The sequence below is a fragment of the Cupressus sempervirens genome, chromosome 7 (assembly GCF_028749045.1).
Source record: "Cupressus sempervirens isolate cs-2001-9-10 chromosome 7, ASM2874904v1, whole genome shotgun sequence".
In the NCBI taxonomy this organism is placed as follows: domain Eukaryota; kingdom Viridiplantae; phylum Streptophyta; class Pinopsida; order Cupressales; family Cupressaceae; genus Cupressus; species Cupressus sempervirens.
In genome coordinates this window covers 417,937,183-417,962,402 of record NC_143124.1, presented here as the reverse complement: position 1 = coordinate 417,962,402, position 25,220 = coordinate 417,937,183, and the positions used below count along the sequence as shown (strand labels likewise).

The 25,220-nt window shown below is 34.7% G+C and overlaps 1 protein-coding gene across 2 annotated transcripts in view; it reads left to right on the top strand.

The window, feature by feature from the left end:
• Positions 1-25,220, top strand: part of LOC149547322 (B3 domain-containing transcription repressor VAL2-like) — an 84,435-nt gene that overhangs the window by 33,502 nt on the left and 25,713 nt on the right. For both annotated transcript variants that reach the window (XM_089791601.1, XM_089791599.1), the window contains exons 7-10: positions 2,590-2,764; positions 9,887-9,963; positions 10,325-10,750; positions 11,125-11,174. In XM_089791601.1, coding sequence (XP_089647727.1) covers positions 2,590-2,764; positions 9,887-9,963; positions 10,325-10,750; positions 11,125-11,174 — 728 coding nt within the window. The remainder of the gene's footprint in view (positions 1-2,589; positions 2,765-9,886; positions 9,964-10,324; positions 10,751-11,124; positions 11,175-25,220) is intronic.

Sequence of the window (25,220 nt, the reverse complement as noted above, 5' to 3'; positions counted from 1 at the left end):
GAAAAATCTCACATGCACAGATACCAGATTGAGTTCCCAAATTTTATTTTTGGAGCAGGCTGAAGTAAAAAAGAAGCTCATCTTAGGTGGTGGCCGAACCCCAAATTACCATCTCATATATATTCTCTTTCTTTCTGAAGTTTGTCCAAAAAAAAAGCTTAATACTTATCATTGAGACAGAATAAAATACAAACTCCAACTTAAATTTTTTTATTGTCTTTATTATGCTAGTTATCTCCCTTACACATTATATATTATGTCCACAAAAGGCTAAAATTCAACAATTCAGGGTCAATCACAATGACAATCTGATTAAAAGCAAATCATAGATGTGTAGAATTCTGTTCAAATGGGTATTTTGCCTAGTATATAAACCAGTTTACTTCTTTATTGGAGCACTATTATCAGGAAACTTACTTTGATATTCAAATGACATAAATTTTGATAAGTGCCTTATATTTTATACTTATTTGTTCTTATCATGTGTTGCAACGCATATCCTATTCTTGACATTATATCAACATTATCATAACTTATAGAATATAACAGCCTATTATTGGTGGCACTTAACGTTATATGACACTTGCATTATATTCTTTTTTGGTTGTGAAGGATGACAACACCATAGAAGGGAAAAAGATCTATAAAACAGATGGCTCATTCTCATGCAAAGTGTATATCATTTTTTGCCATGTCAAGCTTAATCTCTCTGTCAGAAAATCCTTTTCTTTATCACACTTCTATGAAAGGAACACATAAAAAATGCAAGGGATGTAACTTAAAACACAAATTGAATAGGAGCACAATACTTATCCTGGGAAAACCCTCCGCTTGAGGGTGAAAAACCCAGCCCACAAAATATTGATCCTTTATTGAGTTCTCAATATGAATACAAAAACTTGTTTCTTATGATTGAAAACACTAAACATTCAATCATTAAGACTTATCCACCTTATTCGCCAATAGCTCTCATTGAGTATACAACATAGAATAAATCAACAATCACAAGTATCTCAAGGATACTTCTAACTCTACAATGTCTTGCAAAAATATATCGATCATGCACATATTGAATACACTTACTATTATAACTATCTCTCATGCAAATTAAAGCTTGTGAAACATATGAATCAGACATAAAACTCAGAGAACAATTCACAAAAGACCAGTTTGACAATTCTGATGAAACAACACCATATGCTGCCTTGAGATGCTTTTCTTTTCCTGCCACAGCACATATCAATTAGACTTCCCAGAACTGGAGAGTCTCCACCAAGGAACACAAAGAGTCTTCCATTACAATAAGAACTGATACAAATCAATGCAATAACCATCAACAGCCAAATGTATACATGTAAGTCATAATGACGAACCAACTCACGATTTCCAGGCAATACTATCTCAGTGGTAAACAAGAATATTATAAATGAAAGAAACCAATCACATTTGAATATCTCAAATACTGTAAAGGAACAGCTCGAACACGATAAGGGAACAGCTGGAACACGATAAGAGAGTTGTAAGCCATCTCTTAGCTGGATGGAAACAATAAGAGAAGAATGTCAAGCCTCTCCCAATAAGAAACAATGAAGGAAAGACGATATCATCTTTTCAGAAGAATAAGCAGCTTTTGAATAAAACAGAGAAACAAGAATATAGTAGAGCATCCAAACAAATGAATGAACCAAAGCTATGATGATCACAGTCCATCATCACAAATATACTTCTGAGAAAATCAATGCGTATCAACAAAGGACAAAGGTATAAATGGTTTCTCACACAGCTACCAGATCTTCAACAAAAGGAACCTCCAAGTTGTCCTTATATTCCAAAGTAGCATATCTTATGGTGTCTTCAATTACTTGTGAGGTGTCTTTTAACATGTTCTGTGCGATGAGATGTTTTTCAGGACTTCCTCTGCTTGGTTTTCAAGGTTATGATATTTCCGAGAGGACCTATGTTTTAAAGCATTGTTGCATCTCTAGTATCCAAATTATGCTTTTCCAGCATCATATGCTCTGATGCTCAGCACAATTTAGTAATATTCTGCAACTTGGTATTTTCTTCAGTTGACCATGCTTTCCAGTGTTTGCCACAGTTTAGCAATTTTGTTCAAGTGATGCATACTTGAACTGATGTTTACCATGGTTTAGTGGAGCACTGAGACGGGGAGGATTGGAACTAACTCACAGATGTCATTCCATCATAAAAGAAATATGAAAACATCTTATAAATAAAAAACTTTCTCGATCATTCTATGTGGTGTTTTTTGTTATTGCACATACAATTTTGTCACTTTTAAAGGCTCTTGAACATTATCCTGCATCAAATCTCTTTACTTTTGATGGAAAACTGGAATGCAAATTGTAATAAAAAAATTTATATCAAATGAACTTTCAAGATTGTTATAACTGGAATCCAAATTGCGAAATATTGTTTTCCAAAAGATTTAATAATATTTTTTTTGTTTTGTTTTTGATTCTTATATTCAAACTCGAAAGTGCTAGATTTTTGGGATTTTCTGAAATAGATCCTTGTTTTATGTCAACTAGGACAATTTGTTATTTTAACTATGATATTCATGGGCAGGCATATTTTCCTCCAATATCACAGCCGGAAGGTTTACCTATAAGAATTCAGGATGCCAAAGGCAAAGATTGGGTCTTCCAGTTTCGGTTTTGGCCTAATAATAATAGCAGGATGTATGTTTTGGAAGGGGTAACGCCTTGTATTCAGTCAATGCAATTGCAAGCTGGTGACACAGGTATCAAATTCCTTGACTCAAATTCAAAGACAATAATGGTACATGACACTTTTGAAGCATTATTTTTCCCATTAAAGTTTGTTTTCAATCTGAAAGGCAATCTGTTGTTGGAGTAGAGTCTAGACTATTTGCTGATTGACCAGGCAGTGTTTCCCTAGTGTATATAATTACTAGATGCTTTATTGGGAGTCAATTTCAGTTTTAAATCAATTATCAACCCAATGAGTTAGGTAGCAAGCTGATGGGCTTGAGCTTGAGGGAAACTCCATGGTTAAGTATGTTGGAGTTGGAAGAGTAATTGAGTATTACGATAATAGACAGTTTCTATTATCTTTGTTTAGTATCTAATGGTTATCTATTGTAATCTACTGTAAATATTAGAATATTCTAATATTTACTTTTTTGTTTCTAGAATAGAATGTTTCTATTCTTTACAATTGTTTCTTATGGAAACATCGTTCAGTTTCTTGTATAAATTGATTAGTTGATCATTGTTAATAACAAGCAAATATTTTCCAATTACTTTGTAATATGGAGTAGTTAATCTCGAGAGAAGCCTTGATGCTTCATCCTTGGGAGCATCACCTTGATAGAATGTGTGCGAAGAAGATCATTCATGTTCACGAGAGATGAGTTCTTGTGAACCACTATGGATCAATAAAGATTGACTCAAAACTATGAAGTCAAATTCTGATAAAAGATTGTGTATTTTCTGATAAATGTATGAACTTTTTTTAAAACTCCCTGCTTATTATTATTTTTTGTTATTTTGATCCTCATTTATTTTCATTACTTAACATTCTTTAGGGGATTTATTGTTTTACCAAAGAGATGGGTTCTAATCCTAAAATGGTGGTCAAACATACTTTACTAGTGTTGCTCTTGGTAAGTACATAGAATAACATTCTTATGATGAGGGATTTTTTATAATTAAATAATTGTAATTATCATGGATGTCTGGAGCATTCTCTATGATTAAGCTTTTTCTAATCATAATTAGATGAATACCAAACAGATATCAGTATATGCCCCATGGTTGCACTTACATCATAAATTCACTAAATTACAAAATATGATAAATAGTGCTCATGGATTCAGTTGTGTTAAATGCTTTTGCTTCAATATTTTTGGGATCCATCATTGTCTGATAATTTTCTGCTTCATCCTGGTTATGGAGCATGTAGAGTGATCTAAAATGTTAATGCAAGAAAAGTACACATTTGATCCAAAAGTACCTTATGAATCATCTACTTGGTAAAATCCTGCTTATCAAGTACCATGTTGATAAAAGTCTTAATCTCAACAATGTTGTAGCCAGTAGCCAGCATTTTTAACTGCTATGCCATCACTATCTAATATCTATTCAACACAATTGAGAAAAATATAACCCAAGATACAGGAGCAAGATCTTTGACATCAAAAGTCTTCTTATTGGGCATAGGTGAAGAAGGGATAACAGTGACTTTAACTGTAACAGTGGAATCAACCTTAAGACCACAATGTATCAAGGAGTCAGGTGAAAACACTAAACCAATCACAGATATACAAGTGCTGCAATTGGCTTATCAACTCCTTTATCAGGATTTACTGCAATCAATTGAATCTTTCCTTCGAGCCAACATATGCAACACCACTTGTGTGTCTGTTAAAGATATGGTAGCGTTGGTCATTATGGAAGGATTAACCTGATAACTGTGTGTGCATGCATGTATACCAGTTCACCATGTGAACTGATATACATGTACACACACACATATATGAACATAATTATTATACTTACCATCAGTGAATTCAACCTGACTGTGTACACCATGCATATTATGATTATCTTAACATTATCTCTTGAAATTGAGTATTATTACCTTGTCAAATCGATCAAGCATTGATCAAGTATATGATCATTGTTTAATGCAGCTCGGTGATGATTTGTTTATCCAAAGAACACCTAATTAAGATCAGCGTTTTAATGTTTAATTGGTAAATTATAATCACCTGATTAGGATTGGAGCTTTTGGAAACAATCATAATTTAATTGTTGTGTCTCTTCAGAAAGAACAGACATGACCGCCCTTGGTATGGCCATTGGTAGGGCTATATATATGTATGGACAAAACTCGAGATGAAAACCATTGAAAACATAAATAGATCTTTCTCTGCAAATCGTACTTCAGACTTATATCAGTAATAAAGTCATCGACACTTATCTCTCAATTCTGAATATCTATTCGATGCATATACATTCTGAATTGTATCCATTTGCAAACAATATACAATTGATCAATGATCTAAAGGGGTAATATCACAGTCTGATATAATGTTTACCAGTACTCTCAATTCTGAATATCTATTCGATGCATCTGAATTGCATCCATTTGCAAACAATATACACTAGATCACGAGATCAATGATCTAAAGGGGTATTATCACGGTCTGATATAATGTTTACCAGTATATTTACATGGTATCAAAGCCAAGTTTACCGGATTTCGAGAACATCTAGATACTATGGTGGAAGAAATTGGGGAAGAGGTAACCATCGGAGATGATTCCGCACATCCTGTAAAAGGACTGGGAACCTGTAACATAAAATTAGATTCAGGCATCACTATTGAACTACAAGATGCACTATTTGTACCAGGAATTAAAAGAAACCTAGAATCAATATCTTCCCTAGAAGATAGTGGATATAGTCACTTTCATGGATGGAAAAGTCTTTGCATGGCCAACGAATGCTACATTTAAGAAAGCTAAAACCATAGGTATAAAACACGGATACCTATACAAACTAATTTTTGTTGATGATTTCTCTTGAAAGACTTGGATCTACTTCCTAAGATGTAAAGAGTTAGAAGAGATTTTTAAGAGTTTCAAAGATTTCGAAGCCCTAACAAAGAACTCATTTGGAAAGAAATTTAAAACTCTAAGAACTGACCATAGGAAAGAATTCACTTAAGAAATCTTTAAAGAATTTTGTATTAATGTCAGGATTAAGAGGGAGTTTATAGTACCCTATAATCCTCAACAAAATGGGGTGGCTGACAGGGAAAACATAACCATTGTGGAGGCTGGAAAGTCAATGATGCATGACCAAAACCTAGATACCTCATTGTGGGTAGAAGCATCAAGAACAGTTTTTTACATCCAAAACAGATGCTCCCATTCACATGTTGATAACAAAACACCTGAAGAAGCTTTTACCATTATGAAACCTGACATAAGCCATCTAAGGATATTTGGCTATCTAGTGTACATTCCTGTACTTAAAGAGAACAACAAAATTAGAACCTTCTGGGAGAAAAGGTATCTTTGTAGGATACAATAAAACTTCAAAAGCCTATAGAATATACATACCTGAACAAGGTCAAGTAGAGTTTAGTAGAGATGTCACCATTGAGGAAGACATAGCCCTTAAAAGATCAAAGAACATAGATGAGTTAGAAATTTAGGATTCGCCTATGGAGGAAGAACCCGCTTCTGAGTTTCAGAGGGAGCACTTAGAAGAAATCTCTACTGAAGTTGAAACTCAGAGAGAGCATCAAGAGGAAAATCAAAACAATGAGAAGAAACTACCTCTTTGGGCTAGGAAAATGATTGAGGAAGTCGAAAACTTTGCAGCACCCAAAGGAACTTTTAGAGAAAGTAAAAGACCGAGCAGATCTTCAAACTATGTGGCTCTAATGAGTGAGATTATAAATTCAGAACTTATAAGTGTAACAAAAGCTCTTAAACACCAATTATGGAAAGATGCCACGATAGAAGAGTATCAATCTATCTTGAAAAATGATGTATGGGATATAGTACCCAGACCTAAAGGAAAATTTGTTGTCTCTAAATGGCTCTTCAAAATCAAACATGCTACAGATAGCGGTATAGAGAAACATAAGGCACACTTTGTTGCAAGAGGATTCTCACAAAAGGAAGGAATTGATTACAAGGAGACATTTGCATATGTTGCCAGATATACTTTTGTTAGAGTAGTTATAATAGTTGTTGCAGCTAAAGGCTGGAAGATACACCAAATGGATGTGAAAACTACATTCTTGAATGGGACTATCGAAGAGGAAGTCTACTTCGAACAACTTGACAGTTTTGTGATTCATAATGCAGCATCCCATGTATGCAAATTAAAGAAAGCTTTGTATGGACTCAAATAGGCTTCCGAGCCTGGTATGAAAGAATTGGGACTAGTTTTTTCTAAGAATAATGTAGATCCAAATCTCTACTTCAAAATCATCAAAGGTGATATGTTGATTTTAATTCTCTATGTTGATGATTTGTTAACAAGAGAAGATCACCTCGTTGTTCATTGTAAGGACTTAGCATCAGAGCTTGATATGAAGGACTTGGGTATTTTACACCACTTCCTAGGTTTGGAAGTCTGGGAGAAACCTGATGGTATTCTTCTAAATCAAGGAAAATAGACTATTGATATTGTATTCAAGGAAAATACACTATTGATATTCTAAAAAGATTTGGGTTGTTAAATCGCAGACCAATGTCCACACCCATGGAAACTAACTTGCATAAGTTAAAAGAGGTAGCAACATAATCTAGATTTGCAGATCCTACTCTTTATAGACAAACTATTGGATCGTTGATGTACTTGCTTAGCACTCATCTTGACATTTGCTATGTAGTGAATGCTTTGAGTCAATTTATGTGTGAACTATTGGAGATACACCTTGTTGCTGGAAAACATATATAGAGGTACATACAGGGTACTATTGGATATGGGCTCAAATATAAGAAAGCTGATCTAGACCTACATGGATACTCAGATTTAGATTGGGTTGGAAATGTGACTGATAGACAGAGCACATTTGGGTGTTGTTTCAGTTTGGGATCAGCCATGATCTCTTGGATAAGCAAGTTCGAGTCTTCTGTAGCACAAGGTTTTGTAGAAGCAAAATACATTGCAGCTGCCATGAGAGCTAGAGAAGTAGTATGGCTTTGGAAGTTGATTGTGGGATTATTGGTGAGCCCTTGAAACCTACTACTATCTACTGTGACAATCAAAGTTGCATCAAGCTCTCAGTGAACCCTATTTTCCACAATCAAATTCAAGCATATAGAGAATCCCTTATCACTATGTGAAGGATATGGTTGAAAGGAAAGCAATCCAGGTGGAATATATTGGTACAAATGATCAAACAACGAACATTCTCACCAAGCCTCTCTTTAGAGTTAAAGTGGAGTACTTCAGAAAGAAACTTGGTATGGTTGAAATGTAATTTATTGAGACTAAATCTCAAAATTTGTTCTATTTGTGCTTATATATATATATATATATATATATATACTTAAAAGATGTTTAATGTGTAAAATCTTTTGTCATATGTATGACTATGACTTTATGGGCTCCTATGTACATTATTGAAAGGTGACGATCTTTTTGATAATATACACTTGTATACAACATTGTAAGGTGACGACTTTAGAATGTTCACTATCATGACGACTATGATGCTGACTTGATATTCATGGAAATGTCTTGATAGTTAAAATCTCTTGGACTTGTTGATATCATGCTGACTTGATATCGTTTGTGTATCAATATGCTATTTATGTGATAATTATGGTGGATATTATGTGAAGTAATATCCGTGAACAAGCCATGATATTTTATGGTAGACATCATGTGACCTGATGTTAGTGGACATACCATAACTAGTATATACAAATGTCACGTAACTTGATGTACTCCTTGATATCACAAGTTAGGTGATGTTTAAACCAATTCATACTTAGTAATCTTCTTTAGCTAAGAGGGAGTGTTAAAGATATGGTAGCATCAGCCAGTATGGAAGTATTAACTTGATAACTGTGTGTGCATGCATGTATACAAGTTCACCATGTGAACTGATATACATGCATACACACACACATATATGAAAATAATTATTATCCTTACCATCAGCGAATTCAACCTGACTGCACACAACATGCTAAGTATGATATCTGTACATTATCTCTTGAAATCAAGTATTATTACCTTGCCAAATTGATCAAGCAGTGATCGAGTGTATGATCATTGTTTAGTGCAGATCAGTGATGATATGTTTATCCAAACAACACCTAATTAAGATCAGTGTTTTAATGTTTAATTGGTAAGTTATAATCACTCGATTAGGATCAGGGCTTTTGGAAACAATCATAAATTAATCATTGTGTCTCTTCAGACCGAACAGACATGACTGCCCTTTGTATGGCCATCGGCAGGGCTATATATATTGACAAACCTCAAGAGATAAGAACCATTGAAAACATAAATAGTTCTTTCTCTGCAAATCGTACTTCAGACTTACACCAGTAATAAAATCATCGACACTTATCTCTCAATTCTGAATATCTTTTCAATGCATCTACATTCTGAATTGCATCCATTTGCAAACAATATACAATAGATCAGTGATCTAAAGGGGTAATATCACAGTCTGATATAAAGTTTACCAATACATTTACAGTATCAACATAAATAAAGGTCACTGCATCAGAACAAGTAATTTCTTGTCCAATACAACATAGTGGCTGCCTCTTTTCTATTTTCGGGACCATTCTCATTTATGTAATCTTGCGCCTGACAGTCAACATCAAGGAAGTTGGATATACACTTACTGAACCACCTAAAATTAAGTGTAAAATGGATGAAGCTCTTGAAGTTTCTTCCCATTCCGCTTTCTAGTTAGGTCAATTTTATAAGTGATGTTACAATAGTTTCCCTGCCTTTTCTCCAAGGGCAGGTTGTCTTCTACACCAATCTTATGTCCCAGGTTGTCTTCTACTCCAATCTTATGGACATATTCACGGGATTTGCAATTAACATTGGAATAGTTGGAGGTAACATCAACTGCACTACCTGAAGTTAATTGTAAGGGGCTTTGAGCTTCCAAAATTTTTATCTCTATTCTGCACAGTTAATCAATATGTAATTTTTTAGCATTACATTACAATCCTGTCCCTATTTCTTTGACAAAGTCATTTTATTATTATTATTTATTCTCTATACCTATGGTTGCAAAAGAATAATTGAGAATTTCAGGTTTCTTAGGTTAGTCTGACATGTATTGTATATTTTACATGCATATTGGGATTCTAAATATCATGTTTGTGATTGATATCCAGTGACATTCAGTCGAATTGATCCTGAAGGAAAGCTTGTTATGGGCTTCAGGAAGGCATCAAATTCTGCATCTCCCCAGGTTCACCATTATAAACTAATTATGCTGATATAGAGTTCTTGGATTGTTAATTTCTACGCGCAATATCTCTTGCAATGAGATGTGCCAATATTTTCTTTTACTTTAGAGAATAGGCCTTCTAATTTATTTGGTGCTTTGCAACCTATTCAAAATGTATCCACCATCTGGTGTTAAATATGTTACATATGAGACATGACTTACTTGTCCAAAATAGGCTAGGTGATAGTTACGCAATCAAAAAGAATAGCTAGTCACAACATTGTTTGGAATATGGTTGGTGTCTGGTCTGAGATATCATGTGGATATATTATGCTATTGATTTATCATATTCATTACTTTGCTATTTTATGCTCACTTCCAGGAAGCTCAACCATCTATAACGGGCAATGGGACCTCACCTGGTGCAGGACTAACCAATGGAAGTATTGAGAATGTGTCTGCCCTTGAAAACTTTTCAGGGTTTCCCTTACATTCTATAAAGGGAGACACAGAAGCAAATATGAATGCATTTGCAGGGCAGTTCAATGTCCCTGATACAGGATTTAGTCCATACAAAATTAATAGAGAACACAAACCAAAAGAAAACCCAAATTTTCAATCTTTGTTGTTACCAGATAAAAGGAAAAGCTATACCCTTGGTTCAAAAAGCAAACGATTACGAATAGATAATGAAGATTCATTAGAGCTGAAGCTAACATGGGAAGAAGCTCAAGACTTGCTCTGCCCTCCCCCAAGTGCTGAACGTAGTGTTGTGATGATTGAAGGCCATGAATTTGAAGAATACGAGGTACGGTTCCATTTATGATTGCATAGTTTTAATCTCTTCTATTATATCTATGGGATTAAAATATGCTTATTCATCCACTTCAAGATAGTCTTGGCATGACAATGATATGTGTTGAAGTAATTTTTCTGAATAGAATTGATTTTCATGCTTTCTGTTGATCCATTCTTGTAGATTATTATTGTGGTCTCACTGTAGCATGCTCTTATTCTTTCCCTCAAAAAGTAAGAAATAGCTTGAACTAATTACATATCCAGATGTTGCACTTTTACTGATGATCCTATGGCTTAAATCCAGATATAAAAGAGTATCCTTTCGATGATATGAAGATATTTTTCTTGAGATAAGTTCTGAAAGAGCCATTTCAATTTATGCAGGAGCCCCCAGTATTTGGCAAAAAGACTTATTTCACTACTAACCAGTCTGGGTAAGTCTTCTATGCAATCTTCAGTTTTTGGTATTTCCTATTTAAATTATAGTATGTTTTCAGCTTTATATTTTTCTGAATTATCTGATAATGGCTATGATTAATACGCTTCACATTAAGATAAAATGCTAAAATTATTTCTTCATGGGATTTTCTTTTCAGTTTTTGGGAAATAGAACTAGATTATTGCACAAGTTGATGAACTAGGAATTGTCTAAACTCATGATAGGGCAATCTGTAATTTTCTATTACTATTTTGACACTATTTTCTAATTACAAAGTGATACCTAAATGCAAATAAGTTCATGAAATGAAGTCCATTCATTCGATTGTTTCAGTCTCTTACCTTTATTCCATATCACCTGCAATGTTTAGTTGTTATCAATACCTGTAAACTACAGACAATATGCATTTTGGAATGAAATTTTGTCTGTCAAACTATTCTTTTGAGTTGCGTAAGCCTAAAAGTCAATTTCTATTAATAGGAAACAACCTATAAGTCAGAAATATGTCTTTATTTCTTTGATTGGAACTGGCCATAGCATATGGTCTTCCTATCGATTATATTATGAATTTTTTTTCCACCTTGTAGTCTCAGTCAACACTCTTCTTTCATGTACTGTTCACTATTTCACCTTTATTTTCTTAGTGTCTTTTGTCCCTTTTGTTTTCTCCATCCCGCCTCTATCTGTTCAGTTCTGTTAAACCTATATGCATTTGTCTTAAACGTTTATGTGATCATCCAAACTCTTGTTGATGTTTATTTTTTTGATCTTTAAAATACTCTTGCTTTGTGAAAGACATTCACATTCTGATATTTTTTTGGTATTTATGTGTCACAATTCTTCTTGTATTTCTTTTGGCATTTATGTTTTACATGAGGCAATTCTGTGAGATACTGTATTGATTCAAAAAGCCAAGATTAATCTATAGCGTGTATTGTTTCTGACATCAGTTTTGGAATGGCAATTCTAGGTCTCAATCGTAACCAATACTGGGATTCACTATATATGGCTAAGATCTGGGACTTGGGCAATTCTAAAACAAGCGCCTGTTAAAATAATTTTTTTCATCCTTCCAATCCAATGGTTGAGGTGATCTGGTCCATCAGTTTTTGGTGGATCTTGCATTGGGTAAAACCATAGTTCCAAGAATCACGGCGATTCATGCGATTCACGCGATTCGGCGATTCAATTCAAGCCAAACGATTTTTTGTGAATCGGTGAATCGAATCAGCGATAAAGGGTTTATGAAATAAGTTACTCACTAAATTTCAAGGGTTTTTTAAATTTTCCGATTCATGGCCGATTCGATTCCGATTCATGGCCGATTCACGATTTGATTCGGCCTTGCCAATTCCAATCCGATTCCGATTCTTGTTACTTTGGGTAAAACTAACTGGATATCTACCAATAATCCATCCTTGTTTAATTATTATGGGACACTAACGAATACCTTTTCTCTTCTTCCTTGCTGGTAAAACTTATGACGAGGTACTTTCCTCTTTATAGGGAGAAATTGATTTTAATTTTTTCATCTATTGCTCTCATTTACTGCAACAAACAATCCAACTTATAATAATTCTCCCAGCTTGTTTAACTATATATTGAATGTAAAATATATATATTTCTAAATTGGATTATCTTGGAATATATTTGAGAATCATTCCTGAATCCTTAACTTTTGCGAATATCCTTTACAGAGTTCTAATGTTGTCCAGATATTCCTTCACTACCAATACATGTTTTTAATTCTGCATCTGAGTGGTTGGATTCATTTGTGGTATTGGTTTTATGAGGATCACTACAAATGTACTGAGCACTACCATTGTATGTGGTATGTGTTTTCCAAATGCAACAATGACTTACATATATATTAAGTAGAAGTCATGAATAGACATGTCCCTTCATTGGACATGTCTATTCGTTAATCAGATAATTTATAAAATCATATATTTAATCAGATAATTAATATAATCATATATTTAATCATATATATATATATATATATATATATTTCTCTTATGTATTTATATTTCAATTATATAATTATATATATGTTTATCCGATAGAAGCTATCAAACATCAACACTTCCTCTTAGCGAGGGAGGATGAACACGTATTACTTAAAAGTAATATCAAGTTAGCAAGATTAAGGATATCTTTGATCAGAAGATATCCATCATTTTGATATCACATTTGATATCAAGAGTATTGGTCTCCTAGAATATCAACATATGATATTCACCAAATACTTAATAAGGTTTGACATCACATTTGATATCATGAGTATTGGTCTCCCAGATTACAGACATTCACCAATTACTAAAAAATGTTTGATATCACATCTGATATCAAGAGTATTGGCCTCCCAAAATATCACTAATATCCACCAAGTACTCAAAATAATGTCAACATCACATCTGATATCAAGAGTATTGGCTTGCTAGAATATTAATGATATTTACCAAGTACTCTTTGAGGAATGACCTCCCAGAATGCTGAGATGCAAGACATTCACCTTATACTCATGTCTATTCGTTAATCAGATAATTAATATAATCATATATTTAATCATATATATATATATATAAATTTCTCTTATATCTTTATATTTCAATTATATAATTATATATATGTTTATCCAACATAAACTATCAAACATCAACACTCCCTCTTAGCTAGGGAGGATAAACACGTATTACTTAAAAGTAATATCAAGTTAGCAAGATTAAGGATATCTTTGATCAGAAGATATCCATCATTTTGATATCACATTTGATATCAAGAGTATTGGTCTCCCTAAATATCAACATATGATATTCACCAAATATTTAATAAGGTTTGACATCACATCTGATATCATGAGTATTGGTCTCCCAGAATACAGACATTCACCAATTACTAAAAAATGTTTGATATCACATCTGATATCAAGAGTATTGGCCTCCCAAAATATCACTGATATCCACCAAGTACTCAAAATAAGGTTTGATATCACATTTGGTTTGATATCACATCTGATATCAAGAGTATTGGCCTCCCAAAATATTAATGATATTCACCAAGTACTCTTTGAGGAATGACCTCCCAGAATGTTGAGATGCAAGACATTCACCTTATACTCAATTTGTTTGATCTCATAATACAAGTTATTGTATGATCGTCACCTTACAGTAACTTCTGCTGCTACAAGTGACATCATTTGGAAGTCGTGACTTCCTCATAATGTACATAAGGGGTAGGCCCATGAAAATCACATAGTCACGAGGTATATTCATAAATCACAGTGCTCTTGTCTGCTACAATTTTTTGATTCCCTATGAATCAATATGATTGTGATTATTGAAGCTTGACTGAATCATATCCTTTATTAGCTCCCTCTCTTTCAAGGTTGCATGAAATGTCACCCTCCCTCTGAATGTCAATCTCCCTCTTTTTCCTACAAGAACATTCTCCCAGGAAAATATCAAGGCATATAGGCTGTATAGAAATAAGAAGGAAACTATTATAATACCCAAAGGATAATAGTTTTGCATAATAAGATCATTTCAATATAATATAGAACTAACTTAAACTTATATTTTCAACATGTTGTTTTCTTATTAATGCCACATATAATAATCTATAGTGGCCAATTTCCTTTATATTCTTTACAAATTATTTAGAAAATATATTTGACTTCATTTATAATCACCATATATATTATATATATATATACACACACACATACACTCAATGACTTAATAATATAGAAGAAGCTTTAATATATATTCACATTGGTCTATATCACTCAAAATAATTCATATTCAACATATTGAAATGAGCTCATAAGAACAAAATAATACATATGTATACTTACCTTAGCTCACAAGAACTATGTATTTGGTCTACGTCCCTTGCCATTGGTCAAATCCATCCATGAAGTGTTGTGTGACTCTTATGTACTTGGACGATGAAAGAATAGCGAGTGCAAGACTTGTGTCTTTCATTATCCAACACACTCAAAATCATTCTGTGCTGTCTACTCTTTAACAGTTCTAACACCCTCCAAAAGTAGAACTAAATTGGCCGCTCTTGCCTAAGAACTTTTGACTTTGTAGAGAAGAGTAAAGCCCTAATGGATTCGACCATTTTCATAAACTTCAGAATCAGTGAGAGGAAATCAACCTATCAAGAACTCTCATGCTATAGTGAGAAGCCCTCCAACTTCATCCATCCTCATGACCATCTATCCTGAACAACAAACCTCCTCATCTAAATATAGGCTTTTGAGCAACATTCAATGCCAGACAATAATAGATCATCTGACAGTTCCTCTTTCCAAAGCCAAATAAGACGAATGTCTATACTTGTGAATTTGGCCTATTCTGTCGAGATTTTCACGGATCTAAGTATACTTATACATACATTCATTACCAAAGATACTCAGTAAAGAAGACCAAAAATCAACACATCTGTAGCAAGAATTGCTGTATTGAGTGCACCTATCCTCAATCTTTTTTGATTTGCAAAATTATGAACATTACTTAAAAATGCCAACCTAAAATGCGATTTCCTGTCAGTTGTGTGTTGATGTACGTTGCAAGACAATGCAGTATGTTCACCATTTCCAAGTCAAAGTATGAAATTGTATCGCCTGCTACAAGTGCTTATTGATATTGGCAAACATTGGTCTTCTCCATTTTATTTTTCTGCCTTTTATTAGGTGTTATAAATAATATTGGGCTCTTAACCCGATATGCTTTCTCCTTTTACCTTCTTTGTTTGTTGCCGCTTTCGAAGTACTTGGAAAGCTCGTAGAACTTTTCATCTGTCTGTTTCTCTTTTGTTAAGAACTCTCATTCGGTCTTATTGTCAAAATCTTGTTTAACTCTTCTTGCATCAAGATGAGAAGTGGGGAATTTGATTGGATGAATGAATAGTAGTGACTTCTACCAGTTTAGCATTTGGCCGAACACTCTATGTAGTTCCATTGTGACTATGCCTTTCAGAGCATTCTGTTGATGTCAGTTTTGTACCACTACATAACATATAGCAATTGAACACTTGATATGGGATATCAAATACTCAATTCCTCTCTTGAAAAGTTAATACTCATGAAGACATGAGAAAAATTCCAATGTTCCTTACACCTGTGGATACTAACTCAGTTATATTGATGTGATTTGTTGGTAATCACGTAGGCGGCCTTACGTTGTTCATTCAAGGATAACTTAGGTTTTGGGATGATGGTAATGATGATGGGTTTGTAAAATATACGAGTGCCAGATAATGTTGATGGTGGTGATGATGGGGGTGTGTCTAGCAATGATGCTTCTCCTTATTTCCTCAAAGCTCCAAATACTAAAGTACTCACTGCTCTACTCCTACTCTTATGAATGGAAAGATTAGCAAATGGACGGGGATCGAATCTAATGAAAGCTAACTAGCGGCTCTACCTCCATAGATGCAATGATTCAAGGGAAAATGACTAGTTTACCACACAAGGCTTCCTAACAAGCCGCTAGGATGCTAGTGGGCTAGTTATAATCCCTATCAAACGTCCACTAATATCACCATGCAACCATCCATCTACTCTTACTCTCACTTTCTTGAAGTGGAATCCACTTGGAATCTACTTTAACAACTTCAAAGGAAATCTAATTCTAACTATTGAAAGTAGAAACCATGCAATAACACCAAATGTTCTTAATCACCATGCAAGTCACAACAATCATAAAGAGAGACAATTTTGGTATTATCTTAGCAACAATTTTCTCCGACCCTTTACAAATGAGAGCAAATGGCCTTATAGAGGCCAAAATTACAACTGACGGTAGAGATTAAGAGGTAAAACCAACAATCCAGATTGGATCCTAGAAACCCTAATTAGGGTTGCCACCCCATCGGCCAATGAGAAGATGCCACCTCATCAATGGACCAATGAAAAAAAGAAAAAGTGGCAACCAATGACAAGGCACCAAAATGTTAGCCAATCAGAATCAGACACCTATCTTACCCAGGAAGGAGGAGAATTTGCCACTTGGGCTTACATCAAATGATCTTCTAATATAGTTCCACCCTTTTCTTTCATCTTTTTAGCCAAAGCAATGAACTTGGCTAATTTTTCATTGACTTCCTTCATGGGAGGGCAAAGCGTGTGCTAGCTCAGCTGAATTCATCATGTTGCTTGCTGCTTGCAATGTTTTCTCATGATCCTTCTCATATTCTTTTGCATATCCGATAAAGGCATTGAGGGAGGCAAGGGTGCCCAAATGTTTCTTCTTGATGGCAACCTTCCCCAACTCATCCAATCTTGATCCAAATTCTGTCTCATTGACGTTCTTCTCTTTGATATCTTCAAAATCAAGCGCAGCCCAAACATCGCTCGTCATGGTTGAAATGGAAGTGTCAACACCTGGGCTGTGTTGTGCAATCTTGTTCTGTACCTCTTCAAGTATTCTCAATCTGATAGTCAAGGCAACAAACCAAGACTCCACCGTACTCAATCCTCCCTCATTTATCAACTTGGCTATTTCCAAATATTTCTCCGTTTGCTCAATGAATGCCTGTAGCCTGAGAATGGCTAAGTCCTTGACTGGAAGGAAATCCTTCCATTCGCCTTCAAATGTTCATAATTTGTCTCTAATGTAACAAACGAATTTTCATAACCAATTTAAAACACCTAATAATCTAATTTAATAAGTAATTGATTCCATTTCACATGACAATGACTTCCACTAACTAAATTTAACTAGGATAAAGTAACTGTTTTCTATTTTAACTGTAATTCTTTTCAGTTGATATAACAAAATAAATAAATGAATACATTGTTAACATTTTAACCATTACTAACTGATAACATGTTCAGCTGAAAATAAAGTAACGACTATCTTCTATATCAACTAATATAATTCATTTAATTTATGCTACTAAAAAACTAAACTATCTATTTATTCTTCTATAGATTAAAAGGTAAAAGTGCAAAAAGAAAACTTACAGATATAATGGAAGAATCCCTTCATCATGTTCAAGCCTCGAGATTGGTGAGAGGAGAAGCATTCATATAGGCTTAACCTCCCAACTTCGGACCATACTTACCCCCACACATCCTAATTTAATAGAACGACCCTCCTTACCTTGCGATCAGGCTTGGGATGTTCTTAAGTCCAGCCATCCGAGCTACCCAGTGGTTTGAGTGCTCTATCAGTTATACCTATATAAGTGATGTCTATGGACAAACAAAAAGATCTCATGATTGGCACATATGCCTATAACTACCTTGGCCAAGGACTTTAGTTGGGTTCGTGAACCCGATCTCCACCACTCGACTTGACAATAGATTCCATTACCAGGGCATGCATGAGCTATTATTTATTTATTACTCCAATCTGATTTCATTATTGTATTTGCAGGTTTATTTACACCTCTTCACCATTCATTGGCTTCCCTGTCGGGTGAATTCTTCGGTGTCTATATGATTCTGATTTTGGTTTTACACCTCTTCACCATTTTTATGGCTTCTTTGCCAAGTGAATTCCTCGGTGTCAAAGTGTTCTGAATATGCTTGGTAATTTATTAAAGCATGTGTAATGATGTGATTTCATATAAACAATCAAGTTTATTACAACTTCCAAATGATTTACAAATAAAGTGAGCTCAGGAAAAACTTGGTGATTGATTTGATATACACCTCAGATTACAAACAACTAGCACTATGGATTGATCTCTACTTAACATGCTTAGCTGGCTGTGGGTGGATATCAAACCAAAAAGAGAAAAAAATTGGAAAATCATATGCAAATTATTCTCTATCTATCTTTTTGTATCGGCTGAGTTGGGTATTGAATTCAGTGAGATCGATTTATCTTTTGCACTGCTTCTATGTATTTAATCTTGCCATTAAAAATACCATTCCAAGTTGGTTTATCATGAAATACAAAACAAGAAATAACATTATCAGACTCATGACTTGAGATTCGTTTGCATCTAGTCCTCCCGCAAATCTGAGGCTAATTCTGTCTTCAATTCATCAGCACTGATATAATTGGAATATCGACAGGGATAAATGTATTGGATGCACCACAGGGATTCGGGGTGTAAGAAAGAAAGGGTATTTGGCTGAGAGAGAGTTCAAACACAGATGTATAGGTTTGGAGAGAACAAGAGATGGAAGAAGTATCTCTGCCTAATTTGATCATGGCTCCTAAATAACTTAGCCGAGACTCCTTGGCTTCCATCCGTTTTCAAGATGACTATTTGAATGCAATAAGAATTTCGATTTTTGAAAAGAATTAAAGCGGGAAGAAATGAGGAGAAAATGAAGAGATTTAATCTTTTATTTTATTATTATATGGTCTTATATACATTTACATATATATATATTGATGAGATGACATCATTAGATTATATAATTATAATTTATTGGTGCCATTTCATTTTTATATTTGTGTTTGTATTTAAGTGTTTATTATAATGATAAAATAATTAATTCTCTAAAGGTACGAATTATATTTTAATTTAGATTATTTTATGTTTTTATTACATTGTTTTCCAAATAGCTCATGCGGTCCTATAATGTAATCTATAGTCAAGTCTTCATATCCTTTCCAAGGGAGTCCTAGGTCATACCTGCCTATCCCGATGACTGAACTAAACGATCATCCTATTCCAATGATACCGTTTAGCAATGCTTCCCCTCTCTTCAGTCTTCTCTTGCAATCACCCAAGCAAAACATTCTTGCCAACACATTAATTAAAAAATATATTGATCATTAATTCAAATCAAACAACTACTAATCATCTAATAACAATTATAGGTTATTGGTTATTTCATCAATGTCTATAACTACTAACTCATTTCACATGATCATGAAAGAAATAATTCGTTATCAGTTGGTACACTGTATATAATTAACTTGTTTCACATGATCAAGAAGAGAAATAATCTGTTAACAATTGATACAACGTATGTAATTAACTAACTCGTTTCACATGATCAGGAAAAGAAATAATTCATCAAACCAACAGTTATGATCAAATTAAAAATTAGGGCAAAATTTGGGATGTAACATCTAATAACCACTAATGACCTGAATTTCAAGACAAAGAAAGGCAAGAAATTTCTCCCATCTTGGATTGTATCATGGATCCAATCCTTGATTTCATGCAGTTAAGCCTATATCTCTTCTATGTTGCTCCCACTGTCTTGAGGAAGGGCTGCCTGATGCAACTGTTGGATAGGCTGTCAATCTTTCCAATACCTGTTTTCGTCTTCCAACTTTACAATCCTTTTGTTTTCCTTCCTCAACCTTTCTCTGATTGAAACCATTCCTTCCTAGATCTCCTCACATTCCATGTCATCTGTGATTCTTTCCAAGTTATGCTCAACTATGTCATATTCCTGAGCTACAATTTCATCCAATGCCTTGGTAATCGTTGGTATAGCAATCTGAACTTTTTGGTGACCATTGTCACTCTTGATTACCTTTGCTATGGTTTTTGCAATTTGTTTTTGGTTCTCGCTATCACCCTTTTCCAGTAATCCTTGGCTATCTTCAATTGTTTGGGCAGTCACTACCTCGCCTCTTGGCATAAGCATTTGCCTTAACCATAGTGGTGCAGTGCATCTCCCCAAATCTGGATTTGGTTCGATTAGCAAAGCATCGCCAACGGCCTCGGGTGCCTGGCTCGTTTTTTCAATATCAATTGGCTATCCTCTTGTTCACTAGTAACTGCCATGTCATCTCCATGTTGATTCTCTGAGAGAGGAGAGTACTCGGTGCTGTCACTATAACCACTTAATTCTGAATTAGAGCTCACCTCTACCGTGGCCCTTTGTCCACTTGTATTATCTTCTTTTCTTCTAGCCTTAATTATGCTCTCTCTTGACAGTGCTACATTCTGTTTCTTTGCTGGAGGTTCCTGATGTTTTTTACTTTTCTCAACCTCCAAACTTCTCTTCTTGTTCTTAACTGTTCTTTGCTGTTGGCTATTGCCCTCACCTTTCTGTCCGACTGATTCTGCTGGACCTTCCTTTGGTTTCATCTTCTCATAAGTAAGGTGTACCCTCTGGCTTTGTAATTTCCTTAACTTTTCATTGTACCACGACTCGGTGTGCAAATCCACTGTCCTTGTAACTCCCTCTAAGGAAGGATCCTAATGATTATCCCAATCCACTAGATTCAACTCCGTTCCATCCACTGTTTCATAATCTTCTCTTAGCGCATTTTCATCATCTTCTAGTTGATCGGGAACATCAAGGCCTCTCCATCTGATTGCTCTCATCATGTTCACTGACAATCTTGAGAAAGCTAGCTTTTTCACATGAAAGTCATCCTGGGCATTGGCCCAAAAATCTTCTATAGTAGGAACATGTTTAAATGTATTTCTATGAGATGCCTTGATAAGACCATTAGGATCAAATCCTTGCCTTGCTGTATACCATCCTAGATGATACCATTCTAATTCTTTCTCCGCAGCTGCAAAGGCGATAGGATTGGGGCAACTATCATTGCCAATTCCAAATAAGAAGATAATCCCTATCTCACCTTTAAGTTTCATCATTTTGTCATAATGCTCAAGTTGCCTAGCCAATTCCATCAAAACTACCTTGTCGAGTGGGTACCTTGGAAGTCTCTTGGGACAAACTGTGCTTCCTGCTACTATAATATAAGTAAATTGCGGAAATTGGATGAACCAACTTGCATACTTCTTAACTTTTGCTTTTGCTTCCTTTGAGAGCCTCTTAGTAAGTGTCCCTTGCAATATCTTTACCGTCTTCATGGAAAAGGCGTCATAAAACATCTTATAATCCTTGGTGTTGTGCAAATGAAGCTGTGGATAGCACTCATGCACCAAACATTGCCCCGGCCCATTGCCAATTACTCCCAAGGCCTTAAGTCCAGGATTTTCATACAATCTCGCAATTGGATAGAAAAGATAGGATCCCATATAGAATTGCTTTTGATTTTGCATGGTCCTAAGTTGCAATTCTAAATTCTCGCTTATAATCCTAGCCCAATCACATCTCTTTCCATTTTCAATTTCATCAATAAAGAAGTACATCTAGTTCTCGAATTGCATACCTTGAGCTATGCCCATGATTCGGTTGAGAAGCACAATAAGATTGCCGTACTCTGGTTTGAAATCTTAGTGAGCTTTGATGACTTGGTGATTCCCTTCTTGCCTTCATGTAACCAATTTTGCTTTAGGTGAATGAAGAAAGCCTCCTGATTATCCTGAAATGACTTGGTTGCTTGATCCATCATTACCACTGTCATGCCTTTGTATTGGGGGATATTAAATGTTTCTTCGACCACTTGTTCGCCGATGTTGGCTAACACTGTCTTCCCTTCATAAAAAATGATGGACTTGGTAACAATATCAAACCGGGATGCACACTCCATTACCAATTCTGGACAAGGCAAGGTAGGGGGGAAGGCCCCCGCGTGTACAATTTCGCTTTTGTAGATTTTCTTTGTCATGGGGGATTGCCCTTCCTTCAATCTGTCCTTTAACTGCATCATGTTCATTGTACTGATATTGGTATCACTTATTCACCTCACTTTCAAGAAGAAGGTGGTCTTAGGCATCATGTCTTCCTTGTCTTTTTTGGTAATCGTTCCTTTTGAGTTCTTGCTTGCACTAACATTTACCATCCTAAACACTTATTTCTGCCCCTTCGTTCTAAATGATATGGACTACACTTAATAATCTCCAACATTCTTTCTATCGATGAAATCTAGCTTATTTTTGCCTCGCCAAGTCCTATCTCTACACTTATCAATCTCCAACCTAGGGGTGGGACTACCACTTATTTTTGCCTCTTTGTTACCTTAGGATGGACTACACTTATATCTCCCAACTTCAATCCTAGGGTGGTCTAGCTTATTTTTGCCTTGCCAAGAATCTACACTTATCTCTCCAAACTTCAGCCTATCAATGGAATGATGAAGTGGTGGATGATGAATGCAAGAAGAATATAAGGGAAATGAAACAAGCAAGAACAGAAAATATAATCCACCTATAAACCAATTTTCACCTCTAAAATGAACAGAACTTTACCTTAATTTTGTCTTTACCAATAATCGGGCCCTTTTTCAAGTTTGGATCAGATTTTTGAAAATTCAATCCTCCTTGCAAATAATGATGCCTAGCAAAAATCAGAGTTTGGCCTTCCTTCAAATTGCCCACATTTGCCAAAAATATCAGACTTTGGATCACATAGCCTCTTCACCAAATAAAATCACCCAATTTTGAAATTTGCTACCAAGAAAATGGAAGAAATCTGTCTTAACAAAAATCGCCCTGAGCAAGAAAATTCAGATTTGCCCCAAAAATCGTCCAGGGCAGAAATTCGGCCACGTTGGAAGAAGAAAAAAAATGCCAAGCAAGGAAAATCTACTCCATCTACTCCAACAAGAAAATCGCCTAGGCTAGAAATCACCTCTTCAAGAAAAAATCGCCCAACACATGAGGAGGAAGGTGGAATGAGGGAATGAGAGAGGGGGGAGCCCCTCTTATACCAAATTTTTCCATCTCTTCAAGCTGGCTGACTTGCCCTGGAGGAGAACAAAATTAAATTAGCATCTTTATTAATGGCCCAAATTTAAATGCCATGCTAAAATTACTTAGCTCAAAGTGAAATTAACCCATTTAATTGCCGGTTGTGATCAAAGATTGCAAAATAAAACAAGGAAAGCCTAGTAGATGCCAAAATTTTCATTTAAAAATGTTTTAGCAATTAAAATATTATTAAAATTGAATTTAGCAAGCCAAAATCAATTTTCAATTCTAATTTACCAATTTCCTCCAACATTTTTAAAATCTTCTAGGCAATATTTCAACCAATTCAATGAGATTTTGCAATTTAATCCACTTTCAATTTTGCAATGCAATTTTAATATTTTAACCAAAATAAATCATTTTTCTGGCATTTCAAAATCGATTTTCCAATTTTAATTTCACTATCAAAAAAATTCTCTTTTCACCAAAAAATTCAAAATTTTCCAAAATGACTAAATCGAACAAATTCATTTTTTGAAAATGCTCAAGCTTATACAATTATTTCAAATTTTTAAAAAAAATCCATCTAAGTCCAAAATTTGCAATTTTATCCTGCCAAATATTGTTGTAACCATAAAAAAAAATGTTGCTTTTGAAATTTGTTTGGCCTAAGGATAAAATTACATGCTCCGGAAAATCAAGTTTCGCACCGGGTGAAAAATAAATCCAACCACATCCCTCCTAGCCCGAAGGCGTCCCAAGTGTAACAATTTCAAATCGAAAACCTTTGGAGAACTCCGAAAAACTTGCCAAGGTAACCGAAAAAGGGTGTCCCCAAAAAATTTGGGGCGATGGTGTGAAAAACTCACAACACATTCCATGTGCAAATTTTGGTGGAACAGTTCCTCTCATGGCCGTGCAGGTGTGACATGAGTTTGTAATGTTTTATCTGCTCTCTATTTTTCACATTTGCAGCTTGGTGCTTTGATACCATGTTTCGTCTTCTGAGGATCGCTGCAAATGTACTAAGCACTGCTATTGTATGTGGTATGTGTTTTCCAAATACAACAATCTGTGTTTTCCAAATACAACAATCACTTACATTTATATTGAGTAGAAGCCATGAATAGACATGACCCTTCATGGGACATGTCTATTCCTTAATTAGATAATTAATGTAATAATATATATATATATTTCTCTCATGTATTTATATCTCAATTATATAATTATACATATGTTTGTCCAATAGAAGCTATCAAACATCAACATGTGGCAGAATACGCCTGTTTATTCGAGGATGTCCTCTTCATTTTGTGTTCACACAATTTATGGAGCTTTGTTAAATGAGAGTTTGACAGAATAGATGTCAAATCTATAGTTTATAAGATGTCCATCAGATTGTTGGCCCTTGGAGAAACTGAGTGTTCATCTTGAAAACTTAAAACCATTTACATCAATAATAAAGCTTTGTTCAAATTCAATCCTGAGCCATGTACTAGACATTTGTAGGGCATAAAGAAAATTTAAGATGAGGAACCTAGAGAAGGACAAAGCT